The sequence below is a fragment of the Centroberyx affinis genome, unplaced genomic scaffold (assembly GCF_046629955.1).
Source record: "Centroberyx affinis isolate AG114_WGS23_722 - 3 ecotype Tasmania unplaced genomic scaffold, CSIRO-AGI_Caff_v1 ptg003562l_1, whole genome shotgun sequence".
In the NCBI taxonomy this organism is placed as follows: domain Eukaryota; kingdom Metazoa; phylum Chordata; class Actinopteri; order Beryciformes; family Berycidae; genus Centroberyx; species Centroberyx affinis.
The window spans coordinates 203,509-225,072 of record NW_027281494.1 but is presented as its reverse complement, the minus strand read 5'-3'; the positions used below and the strand labels follow the sequence as shown (position 1 = coordinate 225,072).

The 21,564-nt window shown below is 41.8% G+C and overlaps 1 protein-coding gene across 5 annotated transcripts; it reads left to right on the top strand.

Annotated features, from left to right (window-relative positions):
• Positions 1-21,414, top strand: slka (STE20-like kinase a). Of its 5 annotated transcripts, XM_071540096.1 has the most exons (20): positions 1-559; positions 3,710-3,874; positions 6,028-6,076; positions 7,030-7,179; positions 8,163-8,235; positions 8,656-8,850; positions 9,072-9,153; positions 9,416-9,547; positions 9,732-11,015; positions 11,197-11,327; positions 11,834-11,957; positions 12,403-12,582; positions 14,182-14,274; positions 14,838-14,939; positions 16,141-16,270; positions 16,679-16,803; positions 16,982-17,173; positions 17,898-18,023; positions 18,431-18,544; positions 18,792-21,414. In XM_071540096.1, exons 1-20 carry the CDS (start codon positions 410-412, stop codon positions 18,936-18,938), a joined length of 3,744 nt encoding a protein of 1,247 aa, XP_071396197.1. In that variant the 5' UTR covers positions 1-409; the 3' UTR covers positions 18,939-21,414. The 5 variants fall into 5 exon arrangements, with proteins under 5 accessions (XP_071396197.1, XP_071396199.1, XP_071396198.1 ...); XM_071540098.1 differs by lacking the exon at positions 14,182-14,274 and having other exon boundaries at positions 14,868-14,939; XM_071540097.1 differs by lacking the exon at positions 14,838-14,939.
• Positions 21,415-21,564: the final 150 nt, after the last annotated feature.

Here is a 21,564-nt window from a genome sequence, read left to right as displayed (position 1 = left end):
TGTGGTCATCCAACCGAAGCATGAGGTCCTTCGACTATCCTTTTTTCTGTAACCGATGAAAATGTCGTCTAACGTACCGTCAAGGGTGTGAAGATACGGTTGATACTTGATGTCTCGTGACCTTTCAGCCGTTGAAAACAGAAACGCCAGCCTTGTGTGGAACAGCTAACTCTACTTTGTATCCCTCATCTCGACCAGCGTCCTGTTACGATGTTAATAACTACCGTCGAGGGCAATTATTACTGAGATTATTAGCACAACTGAATGGCTACGGTAGCTGTCTGCCTTCACCTAGCGCTTGTATGCTGTTATATCGATAGCCATTTGAACTCTGCGTCGGGAATAACGTTACATTTTCTCGGCGGAAATAACGTGAGCCGAGGAGACCACATCTAGTTCTCCTCCGAAGATGTCTTTTTTCAATTTTCGGAAGATATTCAAATTGGGGCCGGATAAGAAGAAGAAGCAGTACGAACATGTACATCGAGACGTGAATCCTGAGGAAATCTGGGAGATAATTGGGGAACTGGGAGATGGAGCGTTTGGGAAAGTGTACAAGGTAACATGATGGTGGCCTTTTTCAGCCCCTTCTTATGTCAATAGCTTCGGTTGTATAGCCTATTGCTTTCAGGTCATAAGCTATCTTATGAGTTACAATGCAGAGGACCACTGACAGTCACATCCTCTAGGCTACTCGACCCGGTGTTATTTGAAATCTAGTGTGTTTTTGACTCAATACTGTCCTGTCTAGGATGCATATTACATCTTCCTGGTGAGCATCTTGAGGAAGACAAACGTGACCTAGTGGCTATCTTTGGTAGTAGGCTTTACTTCTTGAATGTATCTCGGGGGCATTTCCTATTTTAGATGATCAAGGTAGGCCCAGCTAAATTTTCATGTTAGAAATGTGACTTTGCCTTGTCATTGAGTTGGACTTGGCCTCAGTCCACATTCAGGTGTTGAAAGGTGTGGCTCACTTCCACAGAGTAAACACGGCCTCGCAAATACCAAGTTGAGTTGTTTGAGGTGTTTGAGGATGGCTGCTCTCAAAGATCACAGGAGACACAATCATAAATAGTACAAAATCCCACCGTGCAGGTGTCCTTATCAGTGAAATGTGTCACTTGCACCCTTGTAGAATCAGCCATTTGTAAACAGGGACTTTGTTTACATGGACAAGGGCAAGTAGGATATGTGCTAATGCCATACACAGTGGCAGGTGGCCAGGTATGAATGATATAGTGGTTAAATGATAGTTTTTCCTTTCATGTCGATGGTGTATTTCTTCACCACTACATATAGGTCTACCAATGAGCCAGAGATGGGGTTATCTGCCTTCTGACAGTTAGAACAACATAGGCTAATTGTGATCTACCAATTAAAGTTATCTTGGTGTGAATTTATCTTAGGCTGAGATCATCTTTTGAAATAGTTATCAACAAGATGAGAGAAGTCAAAACTTGTTCATATATGATATGTATCTGTAACGGAAGTTTAAATGTAGGCAATTTTCTCTCACTCTCTTTAATTAACTTTCAGGAAATGAATGAACTGAATAGCCTAACTTGTAACCTAAAACATTGTTAGTTGAAGAATGTAGGCCTGCAGAGGTATAATGTTACACTTTGGCCCTAATTTGTGTGATGTGTAGTGTTCAATAAGTACACATTAACTTCACACGAAGCTGCATCTCTGCGTTATGTCAGGACTTTTTTTTATTTCGGTAATCCTTACAGAACAGCTCTCTGTCTGTGTGGTACTGCTGTTGTTGTTGCTTGCTGGAACTTCAGTGATCAAATTGGTCAGAAATCTTCATTTGCTGGTTTCCAAGTCTTCATTAGCTGATGAGCTAACCGTGATGAAAGCCAGAAGACACTGATGCCTTCCAAGACTAAAGTTGTAGATCGTACACCTCACAACGAATTGGCTCCTTGTGATGTTTCCGCAGATGGAGGGGCAGGGAGTCGGCTTCATTAGGTCACAGTATTATCACAGACTCTTAGCGTTTCATCAGTTATTTCACGGGATTGTGATGACTGCTTCATTTGGGCGTGGTGGGCTAACAGTGGGTGAATCAGCTGTTTGGGCTGTGAAAGAGGTGAGCCCTGGCTTCACATATGTACAGTCAGCATGACGGCAGTTGTACTGTGTCTTTAACTGGTGAAGAGGGTGTGAGGTTTGTGGCATGCCAGAGCTGTGTGTGAGGGCTGCTAATACTAACACAAACTGCTGATATAATTCTATTCACACAGCCAGTTAGTTCACATAGTTAGAGTGGGTCTGCCCATCTCATATGTGAGACAAATTATTCCACCTGACAAGTAGTGTGGCCATGCAGTACAGCCAGATTGGTGTGAGATTTAGTCAACATCTGCCATTATTATGATTGACTCCTATTCAGACAGAAATGATTTATACTAGTCTTGGCAGTTTTCAATTTGGCGACATTAAAGCTCCTTTAATGATGTGGAGCATTGTTTTGGTGATGTGTGAAGAATAAACTGTCATGCATCACACACCAGTGTTGTTATGCCACCCACGGCCACTCTGATTTGACCACTGAAAGCAAAACGGCATGTAGTTTTTGATGAAGCGTGAAATGTCACGTACGTAACAACTGAAGGCCATAGACTCCATTAGAATAGCTCCTTGACAGTCAAAGCAAATAATAAAAACATCACCCTCTTCAGCCTGCTGTAGCGCGGTGTAGCTTATGTTGAACCGGCATTTATCTGGGTAATGGCCTAGGCTAGACAGGCGTCGGCCAGCACAAAGAGAAAGAGACGGGGTGTGTGTCAGGTCAGAAGTGTGTAAATATAGAGTCTGACACACACTGCAGTAGTTGGCACTAACACTCCCTCCCTTCTTTTTCCTTAACTCCTTGAGATTGTGTCTGTATCTATAAACATTAAGCCCAAAGCTGGGCTTAAAATAACGGCACAGCTACTTGTTGGACAGAGGAAGTGTGGCTTGAAATGTGTAATTCTTCCTATTAGCCTCTTCCTCTTCAGCCACAGCCCACTGGTTAATGAATATTTTGAGGTGTGTGTCATCAGTGTCGATTAGCTTAACCTATTTCACTAATCAATAACTTGTTAAACCGTATGAATATTTACCCTTGTGTCTAAGCTACTGCCACTGTAACTTCACATTTGTATCAGAAAGAATGAAAGGAGGTAGAGTGAGAGGAAGGCAAGAGGAAGAGAGCCAGCAAGAGAGACCAGGACAGTTTGTTCTGAAGTAGGTCAGAAGATGATCGGTTTTCTGTTTAGTGTAAATATTTTGACTACAGATGGGTACTGTGTTATTTCTTTAGCCATTTTTCTTCCAAATATAAAACCACCTCTTATAACGTCTCTATGCGATGTATTTATAGATACATGTGACCTTTTAGGAGATTGCTTTCAGCTGCACCAGCCATAATAAAGAACCCCAGTGTTTATTGCTGTAACTCCAAAATGGCTTTGGTCTGTTCATGAAATTGTTCACGCTGATGAATGTTCTTTCACAGTAGTCGCTCTTCTGGGCTGATCTGGCCAAGTAAACCAGGCTAATTGTTTGGTAGCCCAGCCAAACATGATGAACAACACTCTCATTTGATACAACCACTCTCTTTGTTCAGTATCTTTCTGTGTTTACGTGTTTCTCATTGTTGTGAGAACATGCTCCATAATTTCCCTCATTTTGTCGGTATGAATTTTGGTTTCAGGCTCAGAACAAGCAGAATGGGACCCTGGCTGCTGCCAAGGTGATTGACACAAAGACAGAGGAGGAGCTGGAGGATTACATGGTGGAGATTGACATTCTGGCCTCCTGTGACCACCATCACATCGTCAAACTGCTTGATGCCTTCTATTATGAAGGCAAACTTTGGGTAAGTAAACTCCCAACTGAGGGAGCTGGTTTTCTCTGATGTGTTGATGTTGATTTGAAGCCAAGGAGACACAGAGGCAGTGAGCCAGTCACGCACCCAGACTCACAAACACAGTGACGCTGTAGGAGAAGACACTATTCACCAGGCTGATCCTCAAAGGACTCCTATACCATTCTCTTATGTAACACTGCATTGTGTCCTGCTATACCATGCAGATTGTGAAACACAGTTTTTGTAGGCATGTTAGCCACAGTAGTTTCTGTAACACCTTTGTCAAATAGATATGCCTCCTTTGTTGACCTTATTCCCACTCTCCCACAAATTCAAAGCAGTGACTGTGGTTTCTTCACATTGGCAAAAAAAGAGTCCATTTTGGTAAATCCTATTTCTTCAGGTACTCCCAACAACGCTAAGTTTTAATCCCATATCAAAATATGTACAGCATATGAGCAGAAAAATTGAGTCACAGTGCAGTCCGAACATTGTCAGTGGATCCCGTTCTGCGTGTGGGCAGAGGCCCCGGAGCAATTAGGTCCGAGCAGGTGGTGTCATGTGACCGTCCCTCTGCGGCCCGGCCACATCTATGGGAAGATAATGGAGTGGTTTTGGTGGCTGGAGAAAGTGCCTGTGAATAATTCAGAGCTGCATGCAGGTTGTCCCTCCGGCCCACTCTTTGAGCAGCATGATGAATGTGTAACTGCCTCCCCTTTGCATGTGTTAGGTGTTGAGTTAATGTGTGGAGTCTGGAGTGGATTTATTGTTTTGATTGTTGGTGGTGGTGTTTTTTTTTGTTTTTTATTAAATTAAAGTTGCTGTAACTCCAAAATGGCTTTGGTCTGTTGCTAAAAATGGGAGGATTTGCCTTGCATGTATGGTGTTTAGTTCAACCTGCGATTATGTTTAGCAGAGAATTGTAAATTTGTAGCTAATTGTAACACCTGTCAGAATCATAATAAGGTAAATGACAAACAAGCTTGCCATGTCACGATAGACTGGTATGCAGAACAGGAACAACCGCTTGGTTTCTCCCCTTTGTTTCAGTCCCTGAATGGAGGGCGGTGCTCGGTTGTAGCTTTGATTGATTTTTTTCCCATCATCTGATACCTCAAGCTGCTGCCTAACATGCTGGCAAAGCCAATATAAATGAACTGGCGGATGGGTACCTAATATCAGCTATTATCACTGAGGTCAGGCACTGGTCAGTTTCACATCTCAGTAACAGTATTACCGCATGGCCTTATGTTCTTCTAATGCACCGCAGCTTCACAGGGATAACTCAAATGCATTCAATAAACTGCTGAACCCAGAGACTGTGCATTATCGGCCAACAGGTCACTGGGTTTGTGCACATCAGAAATGAATTATCTTCCATTGAAAGCCTCATAGACTTGGGTCTAAGCTTTTAGGTTTAAATCTTATTATATTATGTAGACTCTGCAATTGACAAATACATGAATAAAGTAGTAAAGCAGATTGTTTCAGAAAACAGTTATTGACTCACTGCCTGACATGAGAACATTTAGCTTCCCTTCACATCTTCCTGTAATACAAGTAGTGTGGTTAGATTTGAATAGCTCCTCTAGAGGAATGGACCGGAGCCTTTTTTCAAAAACAATTTGTTTGTGGCCAGGAATCAAGCTGTCTGTACTCTAGGAATCAAACTGTCTATACTGCAGATCAACTGGCACATTGACCTCTTGACTTGGGAGAGGGGGTATGGTTAAGGCGTTATCTCCTAAACATAGAGTAACACTAACCAAAATGAGGAAGTCCTTTTCAGCAGAATGGATGATGAAATATCCTGGGTGTGAGTCATTGCGCAACTAGCATTTATACTAATATGCTTTTTTACTATGTAAAAATTGTTATGAAATGGAAAAGAAAAGATGTGTGCATAGAGGATACTGAGTCTGACTGATTGGTTTCTGATTGATTGGCTTCTTGAAATGTCTCTTCAACATGACAAGTGGCAAAGAATGGGGGTGCCGATGTCTGTCCAGTAAAGATCACCCAGTTCACCTATGTAACTGTGCCACAAGTCCCCCCTTTAAGCAAATTAGGCCTACATCCTGTGAGAGTAGTAAAATCAGGACTAAACTGAATTACAGTACACTATTCTCATTGTTCCACTTCCTTTGTTTTCCCTATTGCAGATTCTGATTGAGTTCTGTGCGGGTGGTGCAGTGGATGCCATCATGTTGGGTAAGTCCCGCACTAACGTTTCATAGAAAGAAACAGGAAAAAGCGTACAAAGTTCTGGAGCTTTTTCATTGCTCCATCCTCGAGTGCCAGCTCTTTTTATTCCATCCAGAAACCTCCTCTGTGGGTTTCTTTCCCTCTCTGCAGTTGGAGAGGCCATTCCAAGTGTGTAATTATTGTAGCTCACATTTCAAGGAGTGGTTAGTCCACTTCTAATGCCTCAGCACTTTCTCTCTGTTATTTTGAAGCTTGAAGAAACACCTCACCACCCCTTTCTAACGTGCCACTGGCCTAACTGACACCGCTGTGTGAATCACCGAGTACAGGATGCCTGTTAATTCACTCCAGTGTTGGACGTTTATAAATCAGTAGTGCCATGAGAGTTCATGCTGGAGAATGCTGGAGGAGTCAGACCTATTTTCTGACTCACCTATAACAAATTTCTTCCATCCTACTGGTACAGTCATGCATGCTGGCTGATGCAAGGGCGGAGTGTTCTCCTCCAGTTGCTATGGGATACCATCAGGCCATCACTTGATGTTGTTATGTCCAAATGGCCCAATCTCTGTGTTTTAAAAGTACAGCACATAAACTATAATAAAAACATGATTTGGAATGCTAGCTCAACTGGCCAATCTATTTTCCTTACTACTTCTGTTTTCAATTTCACCTTTTGTCGATTGTGATATTTAAGTTCTTCTTTTGTCCACTCTCTCCTTTCTCTGTGGACTGCATGGACTGTTCTAGAAAAATGCAAAGTCTAAGCAATGTAAAGAAACATACTGTACTGAAATAGTGAAGCAAATGTTAAGTTTTATGTCTTGTTTTTATGTTTCGTGTGGACCCCAGGAAGAGTATCTGTTGCATCATGAACAGCTAATAGGGATCCTAATAATAAACAAATAAAAGATGCTGACTGGAAATAATTGTGTGTGTGTGTGTGTTTACATCCACAGAGTTGGAGAGGCCTCTGACGGAGCCCCAGATCCGTGTGGTGTGTAAGCAGACTTTGGAGGCCTTGGCTTACCTCCATGAGAACAAGGTCATCCACAGAGACTTGAAAGCCGGGAACATTCTCCTCTCCTTGGATGGAGATGTGAAACTGGGTAAAAAAAAAAATCTCTAATCTCTGATGCTTCACAACATTTCACAAAATGTTAAGGATTGTTCAACAAGGAAAAATGAGTCATATTCCAGCGAAGCACTCATTGAGACACTTGCATTAGAATAGCATGCAGAATAATAGTTGATTTACTCTCTCACAGTTGATTTCCCTCTTAACTAGTGTCCTTGGTAGCCACTCTGAACCTTCCTGCAGGGCCAACACTAATAGGCTTAAAAAGCTAATTAGTAAAGTCATCTGTGGATGTCTTTGCCATGAGTGCTCCGGCTACCAGCTACGCTATGTGTTTTTAGGGCTAATGGTGACATGTACTGCACTGTATTTACATACAATACAATTGGAGTGAAAGATGTGGTGTTGTGCAGAGTCAAATCCAAAACGGTGGTTATAAAACAAATTGTTCTAGACACATAACTGATGTAGCCAGTGAAGATTGTATTGATCGTATTTTGCAAACTCCACTGATGTAACTTTGAATTGGCAACATAATATTCCAGGAGTTAAAAGTATTCATGTGCGTGTTACTGCTGTGGCATCCGCAGCTGCTGTTTCCTTGATGATTCATGTTATGTAGGCAGAGGGTCATGATGGAGCCTGGCATAGCAATAATTAGCAAGCAGTCAGCAGGGACTTAATAATATGTCTCTCTTTGCCTCTCACGTGTACATGAGTGCTACGAGATAAAAGAGTGCAGGCTCAAATAATCACACAGGTAACACAGCTGCTGGGAGTGATGATGGACTCTCAGAGCATTATAAAGAGGATATTGAGGCTTTTCTGTTCAGTCACGGAGTTCATATTTAAAAGCTTAGAGCAGGCTAGTTCAGACAGAAGTTTCCTGTAGCTGTGTTGTTCTGGTGGAGATGTGCTATAGGCAATCTTATTGACCTTATTGTGTGACACAGAAGTGTTGATTGTACCATTTAATTAGATTAATTGAGAACCTCAATTTCTGTTCACTTTCAGCTGACTTCGGGGTCTCTGCTAAAAATACCAAGACATTACAGAGAAGAGATTCTTTCATCGGCACTCCATATTGGTGAGTCATGCAGCCTGGATCAAAGAGTGTTTTTACCCCTTTCCATTTCATAATCGTTTGAGGGTGTCCCACAGCCAGAGGGTGATCATTTTTCTCTTTGGTGTCACGAGAGCTGTGATGGAATGAAGGGTAAAGGAAAAGCCTCTTTCAGCGTGTTAAATGCACTTGAGTGTTCGGTGACCTCAGCTCCAAATAGTGAATAGGCTTTCTCTCTTTCAAATTCCACACAAACATGCACACACACAGTATTTCATTGTCATGTGTTTGCCCTGAAAAACAAGGGAAAAGAGAATTTCCCTTCAGAGAGTGATACAGTATCACAAAATACTCCTGAATGCACACATCCGCATGCAGTCCAAACGTTGCTTAATGCTAATTACCAGCATTACCAGCCTACTGACTTGTCTCCTCATTGTGCAGGATGGCACCGGAGGTGGTAATGTGCGAAACCTCCAAGGATCGTCCGTATGACTTCAAGGCCGACATCTGGTCCCTTGGGGTCACCCTGATCGAGCTGGCGCAGATCGAGCCGCCAAACCACGAGATGAATCCCATGAGAGTGCTGCTAAAAATAGCCAAGTCCGAGCCGCCCACACTCATGCACCCCTCTCGCTGGTGAGATGATTATGGCTAGAGGGGTGACACTGAAATGTTTAAGGATGGGTGGAAATGATTTCTTAACTGTTTAATGTGAGAAAAGATGGTGAATTGCAAATGCGTAGCGGAATGGCCAAAGGGGGAAAGAGTAATATGAAGCTCATTTCATAGAAACAGGAGCCAGGAATGAGGCAGACTATGTTTTATATCCAACTCAATTCTTTTTTCATTCTTGGCAGGTCACCAGAATTCAATGACTTTCTACGGAAGGCACTTGATAAGAATGTGGACAATAGGTGGGGCACATTACAGCTGCTACAGGTGAGCTACCCTACTCCATTCACTCCCTCCTGACTTCTCACTTTCACACAGTGTGCTACCATTTACCTGCCCCTGTGCTCTTTTAGAAGAGCTTATAACCTAAAGAACACATTGAGATACAAGTTCTGAATGTGCCATATTTCAAAGAATGTCATCTTCTGTGTTACTAATTTACATCATATCTGATTGAACCCAATTGTAAATGAAGGACAGAGATTTTATTTTTCACTTTGATCCCTTGTGTCCCTGTCCATCCATACAGCATCCTTTTGTAAGCCGTGTAGCTGATAGCAAACCTCTCAGAGAGCTGATCGCTGAGGCCAAAGCTGAAGTCACAGAGGAGATTGAAGACGGCAAAGAGGAGGAGGAGGAGGAAGAGGCAGATGTACCTCTGGTATGTACTTTTAGTGGTATATATAACATGCATACTAGGTTGAGATTCAACCAAAAATTGCCCTGTTCACAACAGTCAATGTTGCAATGAATCAGTCAAACTTGAATTATCCTCATGAAAGACAGTGCTGTGACATTTCCTATCACTTATTGTGGTTTTCATGTTTTTCTCCCTGTTGGGGCAGGCGGGTCCTGGACACAAGCGAGCACCATCAGATGCCAGTGTGGCCAGCTCAGAGGATGACAAAGTTCCCCCAGCTGCCTCCACTCTGGAGTCTGTTACAGAGAAGACGGAGGCCGAGCCTGCTGAGGACAGGACCAGTGATAAGCTCTCTGATGAAGGATTGGGCACAAGCGAGGTGGACAAGGCTGAAGAGGAGAAACTCCATGAGGTGTCTGATGCCAGTAATGAAGACCTGGCCACTGGGCTGATAGAGCCCCCCAAGGACTTTATCTCAAAGGATTCTACAGAGCCTAAGCCAGAAGACGGACAGGCTGAAGAGATTTCTGCTGGGCCTGTGGTATCACAACCAGAAGACTCTTTAGATACAGTTGATGCCCAAGAACCTGCGGCAGTTAGTCAAGAAACGGAGAAGGAACAGAGGGAGACGCAAGAAAAGAAAACAGAAGATGAACCTCCTCAAGTAATAGCAGGAGAAACAGAGCCAGTGAGAGAAGGGGAGGAAGAGGAAAAAGAAGCAGCCACAGAAGAATGTGATGTGACTCTTCAGCCTGCTGAATCCGCAGAATCAGGAGAGCAACCTGAACGTGTACCAGAAGAACCAGATTCCATATCAGGAGACGTAGCACAGGCAGAAGAAGAGAGCAAGGGACCTGCTGAGATGCCTCCACTGGAAGTGACAGCGGACAGAGAGCCACACACAGATGATGGCACAGACATAAATACAAAAACAGAAACTGAGTCAAACCCAGAGTCAAATATAATGGATACAAACATAAATGGAGTCACAGACAGCTCCACTGAGGTTTTGGTAGAGAAAGAGACAATAGAGAGTGAACCCAGTGGGACGACGGAAGAGAAGCCAGAGGACGACGCCCCAGAAGAAATGGAGTCGGCTGCACAAGAGAAGCAGGCCAAAGAGGATGTTCAACTAGAGGAACAATCAGGAACTGAATCCACAAACGGAGTCACTGAAGAAGCCAAAGACACCTCTGAGGATTTGGAGGCAGTGGCCCTTTCTAAGGCTGTCCCTCACAAGGAAGAGGAAGAGCAGGCTACTCATGAAGAAGAAAGCTCTTCCCAAGATGCTGTCTCTGTCCCAGAGAGTGAAACAGAGTCAGAAACCAAGACGGAGCAGGGAAGTCCTGCCATGAGAGTCAAGCCAGATCTGGAGAAGGACTCAGACTCTGGAAGCAGTTCTGCTGCTGATAGCAACAGCCTTGACCTCAATCTGTCCATCTCCAGCTTCCTGTCCAAGAGCAAAGAAGGGGGCTCTGTTTCTGTGCAGGTAATATACTCCATTCCTCACGTACAAGCTCAGTTGTTGAATTTCAACACAAATTAATTTAATAGTTTGAAAATAAATTGATCACCAGTGGAACCCTCAACCCAAAGTCTTCAGCTACAAAATGTCCCTGTTTTGTTTTTTTTGTTTTTTTTGTTTTTTGTTGTTTTTGTTTTTTTCTCAGGACACAAAACGTCAGAAGAAGACTCTGAAGAAAACACGCAAGTTCATGGTGGATGGTGTGGAGGTCAGCGTAACCACGTCAAAGATAGTGACAGATAACGACACCAAGAATGAGGAGATGAGGTTCTTGAGGTAAGTCTGTCCCTGGTTTGCTATAGGCCTAAATGTGGGACATGACCTATTTTACAGGGATGCCTTAAATAGTTCCTGTTCACTTCACAACTCCCACAGCTTTTTACAAATGCCAGATAGATTATCTACTGTGATGAATGCTGCATAATGTTACTGTCATGTCCTACGTTCCCTTTTAAAGACACTAGAAATACTCCCCTGACTGTTTCAACAAGTGCTGTCTGTTTATCATCCGAGTGAACGTAGAGTTAACATATATCAATTTAACAACCACTGATTCAGAAGCGATATGATCACAAATACCAAAGTAGGAAAAGAGTAATCTCCCATTAGAAACAAATGGGTATTGCATATCAGAAAAAAACATTATGAAAGACACAATAAAATCACATCTTGGAGAAGCAAAATAACATGTATATTAGAAAAATGTATATTGTATAGAAGAAAAATTATGGATTTTGAGATATGTTGGGACCCTGATTACATTGTTGCTGTGTTTTTCTCAGGCGCCAGGAGCTGAGGGAGCTGCGCCTCCTGCAGAAGGAGGAGCAGAGGGCACAGCAACAGCTCAGCAACAAGCTGCAGCAGCAGAGAGAACAGATCTACCGCCGCTTCGAACAGGAGACCGCTGTGAGTCAGTCGGGGACAGGATGTGTTGGGTCGCCAACTCCTAGGAAACAAGCTGATTCATCTCAAGGTTGATTTGAAATGTGATAGAGGGAGTTAAATGAAGGGTGTAGCCAAAACACCTCTTGGGTAGTAAGGTTTCTTGAGATATAAATGTGCTAAATCTTTATCTATCGTTCATCATCTCTGCTCTGAAGAGCCATCCCTGTCTTATAAGTGATATGTGGTCATCATGGAAAATTTTCTTTGAGTCTTATTGTCTTGAGAAAGTCAGCCATGATGAAAGGACACCATATGGTTATCTTCCTATTGATTTTCCCACCCTCTTAAGCAGTAAAGGCCTGACACAAACTCAACAGTGTCGATCTATATTAATGTACTACGATACTTTCACAGTCATCACTTGTTGATAGGCTTATTTCACTATCTGTTGACTGTGTTCATGCAGGGTAAGAAGCGTCAGTATGACCTAGAAGTCGAGAACCTGGAAAAGAAGCAGAAGCAGACCATTGAGCGCCTGGAACAGGACCACACCAACCGGCTCCGGGATGAGGCCAAACGCATCAAGGCGGACCAAGACAAGGAGCTCTCCAAGTTCCAAAACATGCTGAAGAACCGGAAGAAAGAGGTAAAGCTTTGCATGAAAGATTCTGCATGGAAGTGCCTTTCCTGAGTGGATTAGATCCTTGCTGGTGGAGGTTAGGACTGCTTGTCATATACGAGCTATTTAATGGTACAAGTGTTTAACAACTTGCCCAGTGGCATGCTCAGCTATGAAAGAATATGTCATATTAATCCTATGGATTTTTTTTGGCTCGCTATTCTGCCTTGTATGTATGCAATGATAGTAACTGGCAGGCTGTGCTATCTTGCTCCTAGATGCTGCTAGCTCCATGTTGTTGTATCCATTATTCATCTGCCCTGAGGCTTCCAGTTGCTTCTTAAGCAAGACTGTGCTACTGAGTCTATTTGTTATTTTTAGAGAACCGCTTAGTAAAAGTTAAATCTCGGCGAAAGCATAAAACCTTATAATGATGGTGTGCTTGGCTTATGATGTGTAATATTTGCTGTGTTTTTCATAGGCACTATCATAGACACCATCTTGGGCTCTTAACTCTGCTTTGCAGCCTGTTTGCTTTCTCGATGTTTTGGGTGCTTCCGGTTTGTGCATTTCTCTTTTTGTGGCTTTTTTCACGGCAGCAATACGGCATTGTAATACGTACGGCATTACATTGTGCATTATGATGCCTGGGTAGCTGTTTGGCTGCTAAGAGTATATTATCACTTTGCTTGGAAATACTATCTTAGTTGGTGCAGGCTGGCTTAAACTGGTTGCTTCAGCTCTCTCAGCTATGTAATGCTGTATGTTGTTGTGTAGCTGCAAAAATCGAAGTTTATGCCAGTTGATAAAGTGTAGATTTTGTATACTTTTTATTATTTTGTAATGATATATTTTAGTAGAAATGTATTTCAAATTCGTACAACTTGTTATTGTTTATGTAACTAACTCTGTCTCCTGTATGAGTGTGTGAGGTGGCTTTGGTCATGGGATGGCCGACTTTTGGAGATTTTTCGATGTGATTTTGGGTTCAGATAGGGAAATAATAATAGCCTGGTATCAGAGTAACTGATATGGAATTGTCTTCAACAAGTAACAAGACGTGATGCATTTTATGTTTAAAATATGTCGCTTAACCCTAGTCTACTTTCTCTGGATTGATTTAATAATAAATTGAGTGCTTATGAGCAGTCTGCTGGTCAGGACTGTTAAAAATTCAGTCGTCTCAGTTGCCAGTTAACAGATGATTCCAACTCAATTACTCTACTCTTAAAATTCATAAGGCCAAATAATCATCTTAGTTGCTGTGGGACTTAATTGAATGCAAGGAGATAAGGGGGGCTGTTTTGAGACTAATATCTCTTTCCATGTAAGTTAAAGCTGTTTCTCTTGACATCAAACTCCTGACATGACTCTAACCCATGTAATTCAAACAGGCACTTCTGAAGTGCTCTGAAATGCTACTAATCAAAAGACTGAGTAGTTTCATCAAACCCAGCCTGTGGGAATTGAGCATGCTGACTTTTAATCAGATTGTGGCTTTGGGATGCAGTATCTCTCCTCTCAAACTGGGCCTTGCATGCCTTTCTACTATTGTTGGCCATCTTTTATAGCTTTTCAGAAACAAAAACAAAACTACAACAACCAGTGTCTGCACACTTACTGTAGGTGAAACAGGAAGTTGGACAGTCACCCAAACACATGAGAAAAGAGCTCATGAAACGCTTAAAGGAGGACCTATCGCTCCTTAAGAGTGCAGAGGTAAACCATCACTCTCTGTCCCACACTCTTTCTCTCTCTCTTACTTTCTTCCTTTTCACACTCCCATATATCCTCACACACACACACACACACACACACACATATTATCTTAGTTCCCATTGTAGATATCTGTACTCAAAGCCCTCTCCAAAAAATATTTTCCCATGCATCTTTTATAAATAAGATATCAGTCATCTTTTCTTTGCAAGATAACTGTTTGATTATTAACACTCCATTAAAATAAAGTAGCATGGAAAGTAGCTTAACAAAACTTTGTTCTTCTACAAGCTGGATTAAATTCAACTGCCGGAGGTCTGAGCCTCTCTCAAGCATGAGGAGATAAGAAGCTCTTTAATAACTAATTCATTGACTTCCTCCTAACATTTACCTGGAGCTGTGCTGTGCGCCTTACACTCACCGATACTCTGAAAGGAGAAAAGGGCCATCTCTTACATAACTCAGGAAGAATCAGTGTGTGTGTGTGTGTGCGCATGTGTGTGTGTGTGTGTGTGTGTGTGTGAGAGAGATCCTCAGCCTGCTGTGTGCTGTCTGTCCCTGATCAGGGCGAGTGCGCTGTGTGCTCTCCTCCGCAGGCAGTGGCCCAGGTTATGATACAGTCTTTTCAGTTGTCCTCATGCGCGCTCTTCAACGCTCAGATGCAGGATGTAAGTCCCCCAACCCCTCTCTCTCTCCGTCTCTGGCCCATACTTATAGATGTGTGCGGTGTCTCTCCATAGTGACAGGATAGTTTGTGATGGTTCAGCTTTACTTTGAGAACATGTAAGCATGGGCGGTGTTGTTTTTTGGAGTGTTGTTGTCACTGTGTTTGTGCAGTGGTTCTCTCCCTCCTCTCCTGCTCAGTATTTCCCTCCACCAAATCACAAATGTTCTATACCTGGTGTGTGTTTTTATACAGTATTACACCTTTTACATCAGACTAGATGGAGGCTAGGAGTGAGCATGTACAATGCTCTTGCCCAGACATGGTGTAGTTGTCTGTATCTGTAATCCTCCTTTCTCTGGAACCATGTTTTCTTCCGTCAGCCTTGGTCCAAATTCTGACTGAATCTTCTCTCATATGTCTCCCTCACAGGGGAGTTGAAGGATGTACAATTCTTAAAGCAACTTTGCATTGTGCAATACTTCCTTATGGATAGTTTATCTCAATTTAACTGACTTGCTTAGGATCCAACATTACAGAATATGACCTAGGTTTTTCTGATGAGATGAGCAAATTGTGTATAATCACTGTATATAATCAACTTTGAAATGTGCAAATAACTGCAGTATGTGCAAATTGTCACCAGTTGGGTATTGTAACCCAAAAGGGTAAATCAGTGATTAAATCATTTGTTTCCATTATGTAGAAAACTTAACAAAGAAAAGAAAATAATTAAATAACGCAGGCACATAGCATAATGAGTCATGCATAATGTAGGTTGTACTCCGAACGTTGTGATTGTCAATGTAGATGTTGTCTTACATGAAACTATGAATCTAAATCTCTGCTGAACTGTTAACTTTTCTCTCTTTCTCTCTCCATCTCCATTGTGGATCGTTGCCATCCATGATCTCTGACTGTCTCCTCCTCTTGATTCCAGTTGATGCTGTGATATCTAGTGCAGTGCTCTCTATTGTACTGAACTTGAGTAGTGGATGACTTGATAAGATTTATATGTATTATTATTATTATTATTATTATTATTATTATTATTATTTCAGGCAGTTTCTCTACTTCTCTACTGACACATTTCTACAAGCTTGCTCTGTCCTTCCCTCTCTTTCTCTCTGCTCTTGGCTGTCCTGGTCTCTCTACCTGTACTGTATGGCTCCTTCTCACTGCTCTTCCTCCTTCTGGCTCCTCAGGAGCAGGAGTTTCTGCAGAAGCAGCAGCAGGAGCTGGACGGAGCTCTGAAGAAGATCATCCAGCAGCATAAACTCGAGATCGCCACTATCGAGAGAGACTGCCTCAACCACAAGCAGCAGCTGATGCGAGGTAGGGGACGGAGAAGGGCCTGCTAACAGCTTGGCAGATGAGATTAGATATGAGAGGATGCTCACAACAGAAGCCTATTAAACTTACACTAGATACAATGTGATCTCCTTAAGGTAAGGTATGTCATGGAAACTTATTGTGCTTCCCACCAGTGTGCAAATAATGACTATGTGACATACAGACAAGTAAGAACACGGAGATGCGCTTTGAGGAGACGTGTTACAGCTTGTTGAACATGCTGACGATATTTCCTGTCTGTTTTAGGCATCACTAGAATGCTTTTTTCACGCCACTCTTCACTATCTAACATGCATGTGCATGTCTGCTAACTTCCACATTGGCTTTTTGTGTGTGTGTGTGTGTGTGTGTGTGTGTGTGTGTGTGTGTGTGTGTGTGTGTGTTTTGTAGCTCGAGAAGCGGCCATGTGGGAGTTGGAGGAGCGCCATCTGCAGGAGAAGCACCAGCAGCTAAAGCAGCAGCTGAAAGACCAGTACTTCATGCAGAGACACCAGCTGCTCAAGAGGCACGAGAAGGTAAGGGCTTCGACATTGGTAAACATACTTTATTAGTCTATATGCTTTATAGGATTATTGAAATGGCTTGAATGAAATCACCTTGCTGAACAGTACTGTGTGTGCACGTGTGTACGTATGTGTCTATTTCTCTCTTTGTGTGTGTGTGTGTGCGTGCCTGAATGTGTGCATTCCATAGGAGATGGAGCAGATGCAGCGCTACAACCAGCGGTTGATAGAGGAGATGAAGAACAGACAGACCCAGGAGAGAGGTCGTCTGCCCAAGATCCAGCGCAGCGAGGCCAAGACCCGCATGGCCATGTTCAAGAAGAGCCTCCGCATCACTGCTGCAGCTGGCACCCCAGAGCAGGAGAGGGAGAGGATAAAACAGGTGACGCACCTGTGCATGCATACTATTTTTTTTTTTTTATACCATACTGTTTTACAGTTTCCAGTTGTCATATTCAGGGAAAGGTGACTGAACACGTTGCTTCACACTGACACTTTCACACCAGTATTGTGCTGTCGGTCACGGAGCAGTTTCATTGGGTGCACCTTGATTATAATTTTTGAGAAAGGAAAGGGAGTTTCTCTTTCACACTCTTTCTTTTTGTCACCCACATTTTCCAACCAGCGACTTTCAAGTCTCCTCTTCTGTAGCCTTAACACCCTCAAGATGTTGCTGCAATTAATTTGTATTTACTTCTGCATCTTGAATCTGAATGCGACACAAACCTTGAAGGGAATCTTGACAACTTACTGTACAGCGGCTGGTCAAACCAGGCTGTGAGGCAATGCATTCTGCCAGTATATACAAAACAGAAAGATGTGAAAAATAGATACTGAAAAGTATGATTTTGCTATTAAAATCATTTTAGTATTTCTCAGAAATTCACCACACCATGACCAAGTCCATCATATGTCCTAGCACCAGTCTCAGTCACCCTGTGACGAGTGCCAGCGCTGCCTCTAGCACACGCAGACCACATTTCAAAATAAGACAGCGGACCAAACAAACCCAATAAATAGCCTTGTATGGTGCATACTGGTTTGAATTTGGGAACAACAACACAGAGAATTCCAATGGTCTCTTTTATTTTGTCTATGTGGTCCAGTTCGCTTCCCAGGAAGACAAGAGGCAGAAGAATGAGAGGCTGCACCAACACCAGAAACATGAGAACCAGATGAGGGATCTGCAGCTGCAGTGTGACTCAAACATCAGGGAGCTGCAGCAGCTACAGGTGAGACCACAACACACTTACAGACACACACACACACACGTTCTCCATACCTCCTACACACACATTCCTCGTATATTTTAGATTACATTTTAAGCATTTAGCTTATGCAAAATGACACACAAGAAATGCAACAGTAGAATAAGCTTAAATTCCTTAGATCGCATAAATTGCAACCAACCAATAAGGAGTGGAGGGGTTAGGGCCGCGTCTGTGACTATAGAATGACCATGTAAGAGAAAAGTGCTTGGAAAATTAATAAAATGAGAACTAAGGAGAGACAGAAGGCATTTCCAGTGCAGTTTGAGTGAGTAAAGGAGGTATGATCCAGTAATCCAACGTACTAATCCAGAAATGACTGTGCTCATCATTCCCATATGTGCTTTATATAAACCCATGCTGTCTTTCAGAATGAGAAATGCCACCTGCTGATTGAACACGAGACCCAGAAGCTGAAGGAGCTGGATGAGGAGCACAGCCAAGAGATAAAGGAGTGGAGAGAGAAACTAAGGCCCAGGAAGAAGGTATCCTTGACATCCATGTACTGCTTTACTCAAAAGAATTCATGTCTCTTGCACCAAGTCCCTCTACACTCACACCATGATTCATATCTAGAAAACAAGGCCAAATGATGTCATTCACTTGGAATATGAATGTGGTAGCAGATTTTTTTTCTTTCATATATTTTTCCTGATTGAAAAACCTCAAAGTGTCGTGTTCAAACACATCTTCTTCCAACTCTTAGTTGTATGTATCTGCTGCCCCCTGCAGGCGCTGGAGGAGGAGTTCACACGGAAGCTCCAGGAGCAGGAGGTCTTCTTCAAGATGAGTGGTGAATCCGAATGCCTTAACCCCACCACCCAGAGTCGAGTCTCCAAATTTTACCCCATCCCAAACATGCACAACTCAGGCTTATAGCCTTCTGTGAGTCTGTACAACAGAGCAGACGCACACAACAAACATGGCTGTGCTCATAGACTCTCCCTTAAGTGGGCAACATTTTTATGACCATCACTGATAAATTTAAACATGTAAATGTCTGCACTGCTTTGGTTCCACCATTGGTGAGTGTGACGTGCCTAACGCAAATACACACACACATACACACACACACATACACATGCATAGACACACCATCCCCTCACTGTATCACTCTTCTCTCAGCTTGTTGGGAAATGTCCAAAGGACAATGTGCACTTTTCTGAGCATGTTCAAATTTTAAAAAATCTGCAGTAGGTAGCTAAGGCAAATCATGCTTATCAAATGGATTATAAGCACAGCCTGCTACAGTATGAATGATCTCCAGTGCCTAATAAGTTCTATGTATTTTTTTTCCATCTGTTTCTTAACGCTTGCAGTAAATACAGTGTCCCCTGAACGTTTTGCACTTAGCATTTCTGCCCATAATTTTAATCATTTCACATGAGCTGGTGCTTGAGCGAACTCTAAGCTCTTGTTTGGCTGCATATTGAGGCGGAGCTATCGCAGGGGAGAGGTAGTGATGAGTCGGGGAACTCCGATAAAGTCTGTAGTTATAGGGCTTTCTTCTGGTTATGTAGTCTTATGTGCCCGGTGTCTAATGTTGTCATGGGGGTCATAATTCATAACAGCGCCCTAGTGGGATCATAAGGCTCCGTGTTAAAATCAAATGGAATGTATTGTCTTGTAAATGATGCGCTGAGTAAAATGTTAATTGTATGTACGTATGTATGAAGTGAAGTTAGATACTGTGCTGATTATAAATTGAGGATTTTACAATCTCTAGATTTGAATGGAGGAAAAAAAAATCTATTGCTTTAGTACCTTATTCTATTTAAATGCTATACCCCACAACACACATTCCCCTGTATAATTTCACATAGGAGTGACTTGTTACTTCTATTTGTTAGAGAGTGACTAAATACTCAGTTACTTTTTTATATATGAAATCACTTTACCTTTTTGGAGTTATTTTGAACAGTGTTCACATGAATGAATGCTTTTTTGAGACATGTTTTCATAAGAAGTATGAACACAAGCTTATACTAAAGGAATGTAAAGCTGTTGATTTGCACTGTTTTGCCACATGAGCTGAAATATGCAGTAGTATACTGTCATGTACTTTTGACAGTGAGGAGGAATGCTCAGATTTCCTCTTTCAAGTCACCTTCTTCTCACCCAAGCCTATTCGAACTCCAGACTGACTGAATCGTTTAAACATTTTGCATGCTTTCTTTTTTTTTACTTACAATTTTACCTTTGGTTTCAAATATGCCCTTAGTATTTTATGACTACATTTAGTTTTCTAAACATGTATTCATGATATATCAATGCTGTAGTCACTCTTTCAATGACCTTTTGCTCTTTTTGAGACCTGTGGTGTATGAAAGGTATAATATTGTATCAGTAAGTCTTTAAGTGTATGAACCCCGCTGTGTGAGAATGTGTCCTTTTGCTGTATTTTATGATCAGAACAAAGTACTGATGGCTCACAAAGAGACCTATTTCAAGAGGAAGTTACATGACTAGTTTATTTTGCCACTACATATCATCAGTGCATGTCATCATTTCTGTATGCTAGGTTCTGAGTATGCTGACGTGAACTAGCACTAGGTGAAATCTGTTTTCTCACAAAGCTATGACAAAATGTCTTGAATGCTGGATTTTTATTGGGGTTATTGGAAACTGTGTCTATGAATTACACCATACACCCCATAGATTTCAAATCTTTTATTATTTTGTTATGTTGTAACATTTTCATGTGTTGATAAATTGTCATTCTACCACATTGAATACTCTTATATGCATTTTTGATGTCAGATCAAATGTATTTAAGGTGTCTTTATAAATGGACATTTTTGTTGTAAATAAAATATTAACTGTTTATTTGTCATTTAAACTGGCTTGAAACATCTGGATGGAAATTGTTTCAAGAGCTGATTAACTGTACCAGTTGCTACAAACTATTTAGTAAAAATATCATATAAATATCAAGACTCATAAGTCCAAAAATAGATTTATTTGCGTGTCTTTCCAATGTAACGGGGTCAGCACATGACTAAGTCACTAGTTCAATAATATAAAATAGAATCTGGGAACAATTTATTCCATAATTTTCATAATTTAATTTCTTTCCAACATTTATGGTATCAAGAAAATATATCAATTTCAGTGCTCTCTCATACAAAAATATACAATCCAATCAGTCATTCCCAAGTAATCATTGAAGTCCCCCTCCAGTAACCTTTCTAACAATATATAAAAAAATTCAAACAAACCTTGCAAGTAAATCATTGGTCTTGAATGTAATACAGAAGGAACAGACAAAGCTGTGAATCCCCGCCCCAAGTCCCCTGCTGCACAAATGACACTCGTTAGGTTGAGATGATGATGCATTGGTTTATATATATATATATATATAAAAAAAAAAGAGTGTATTAAGAAATGCTTTAAAATTTGAGTGGGGTGAAGGGGTCACTGGTGGGGTCTTTAAGGCTGGACGTTGCATTTGATTTAAGAGGGTAATGTGGCAATAATATGACAATATTGTAGGTTTTCATGAAGC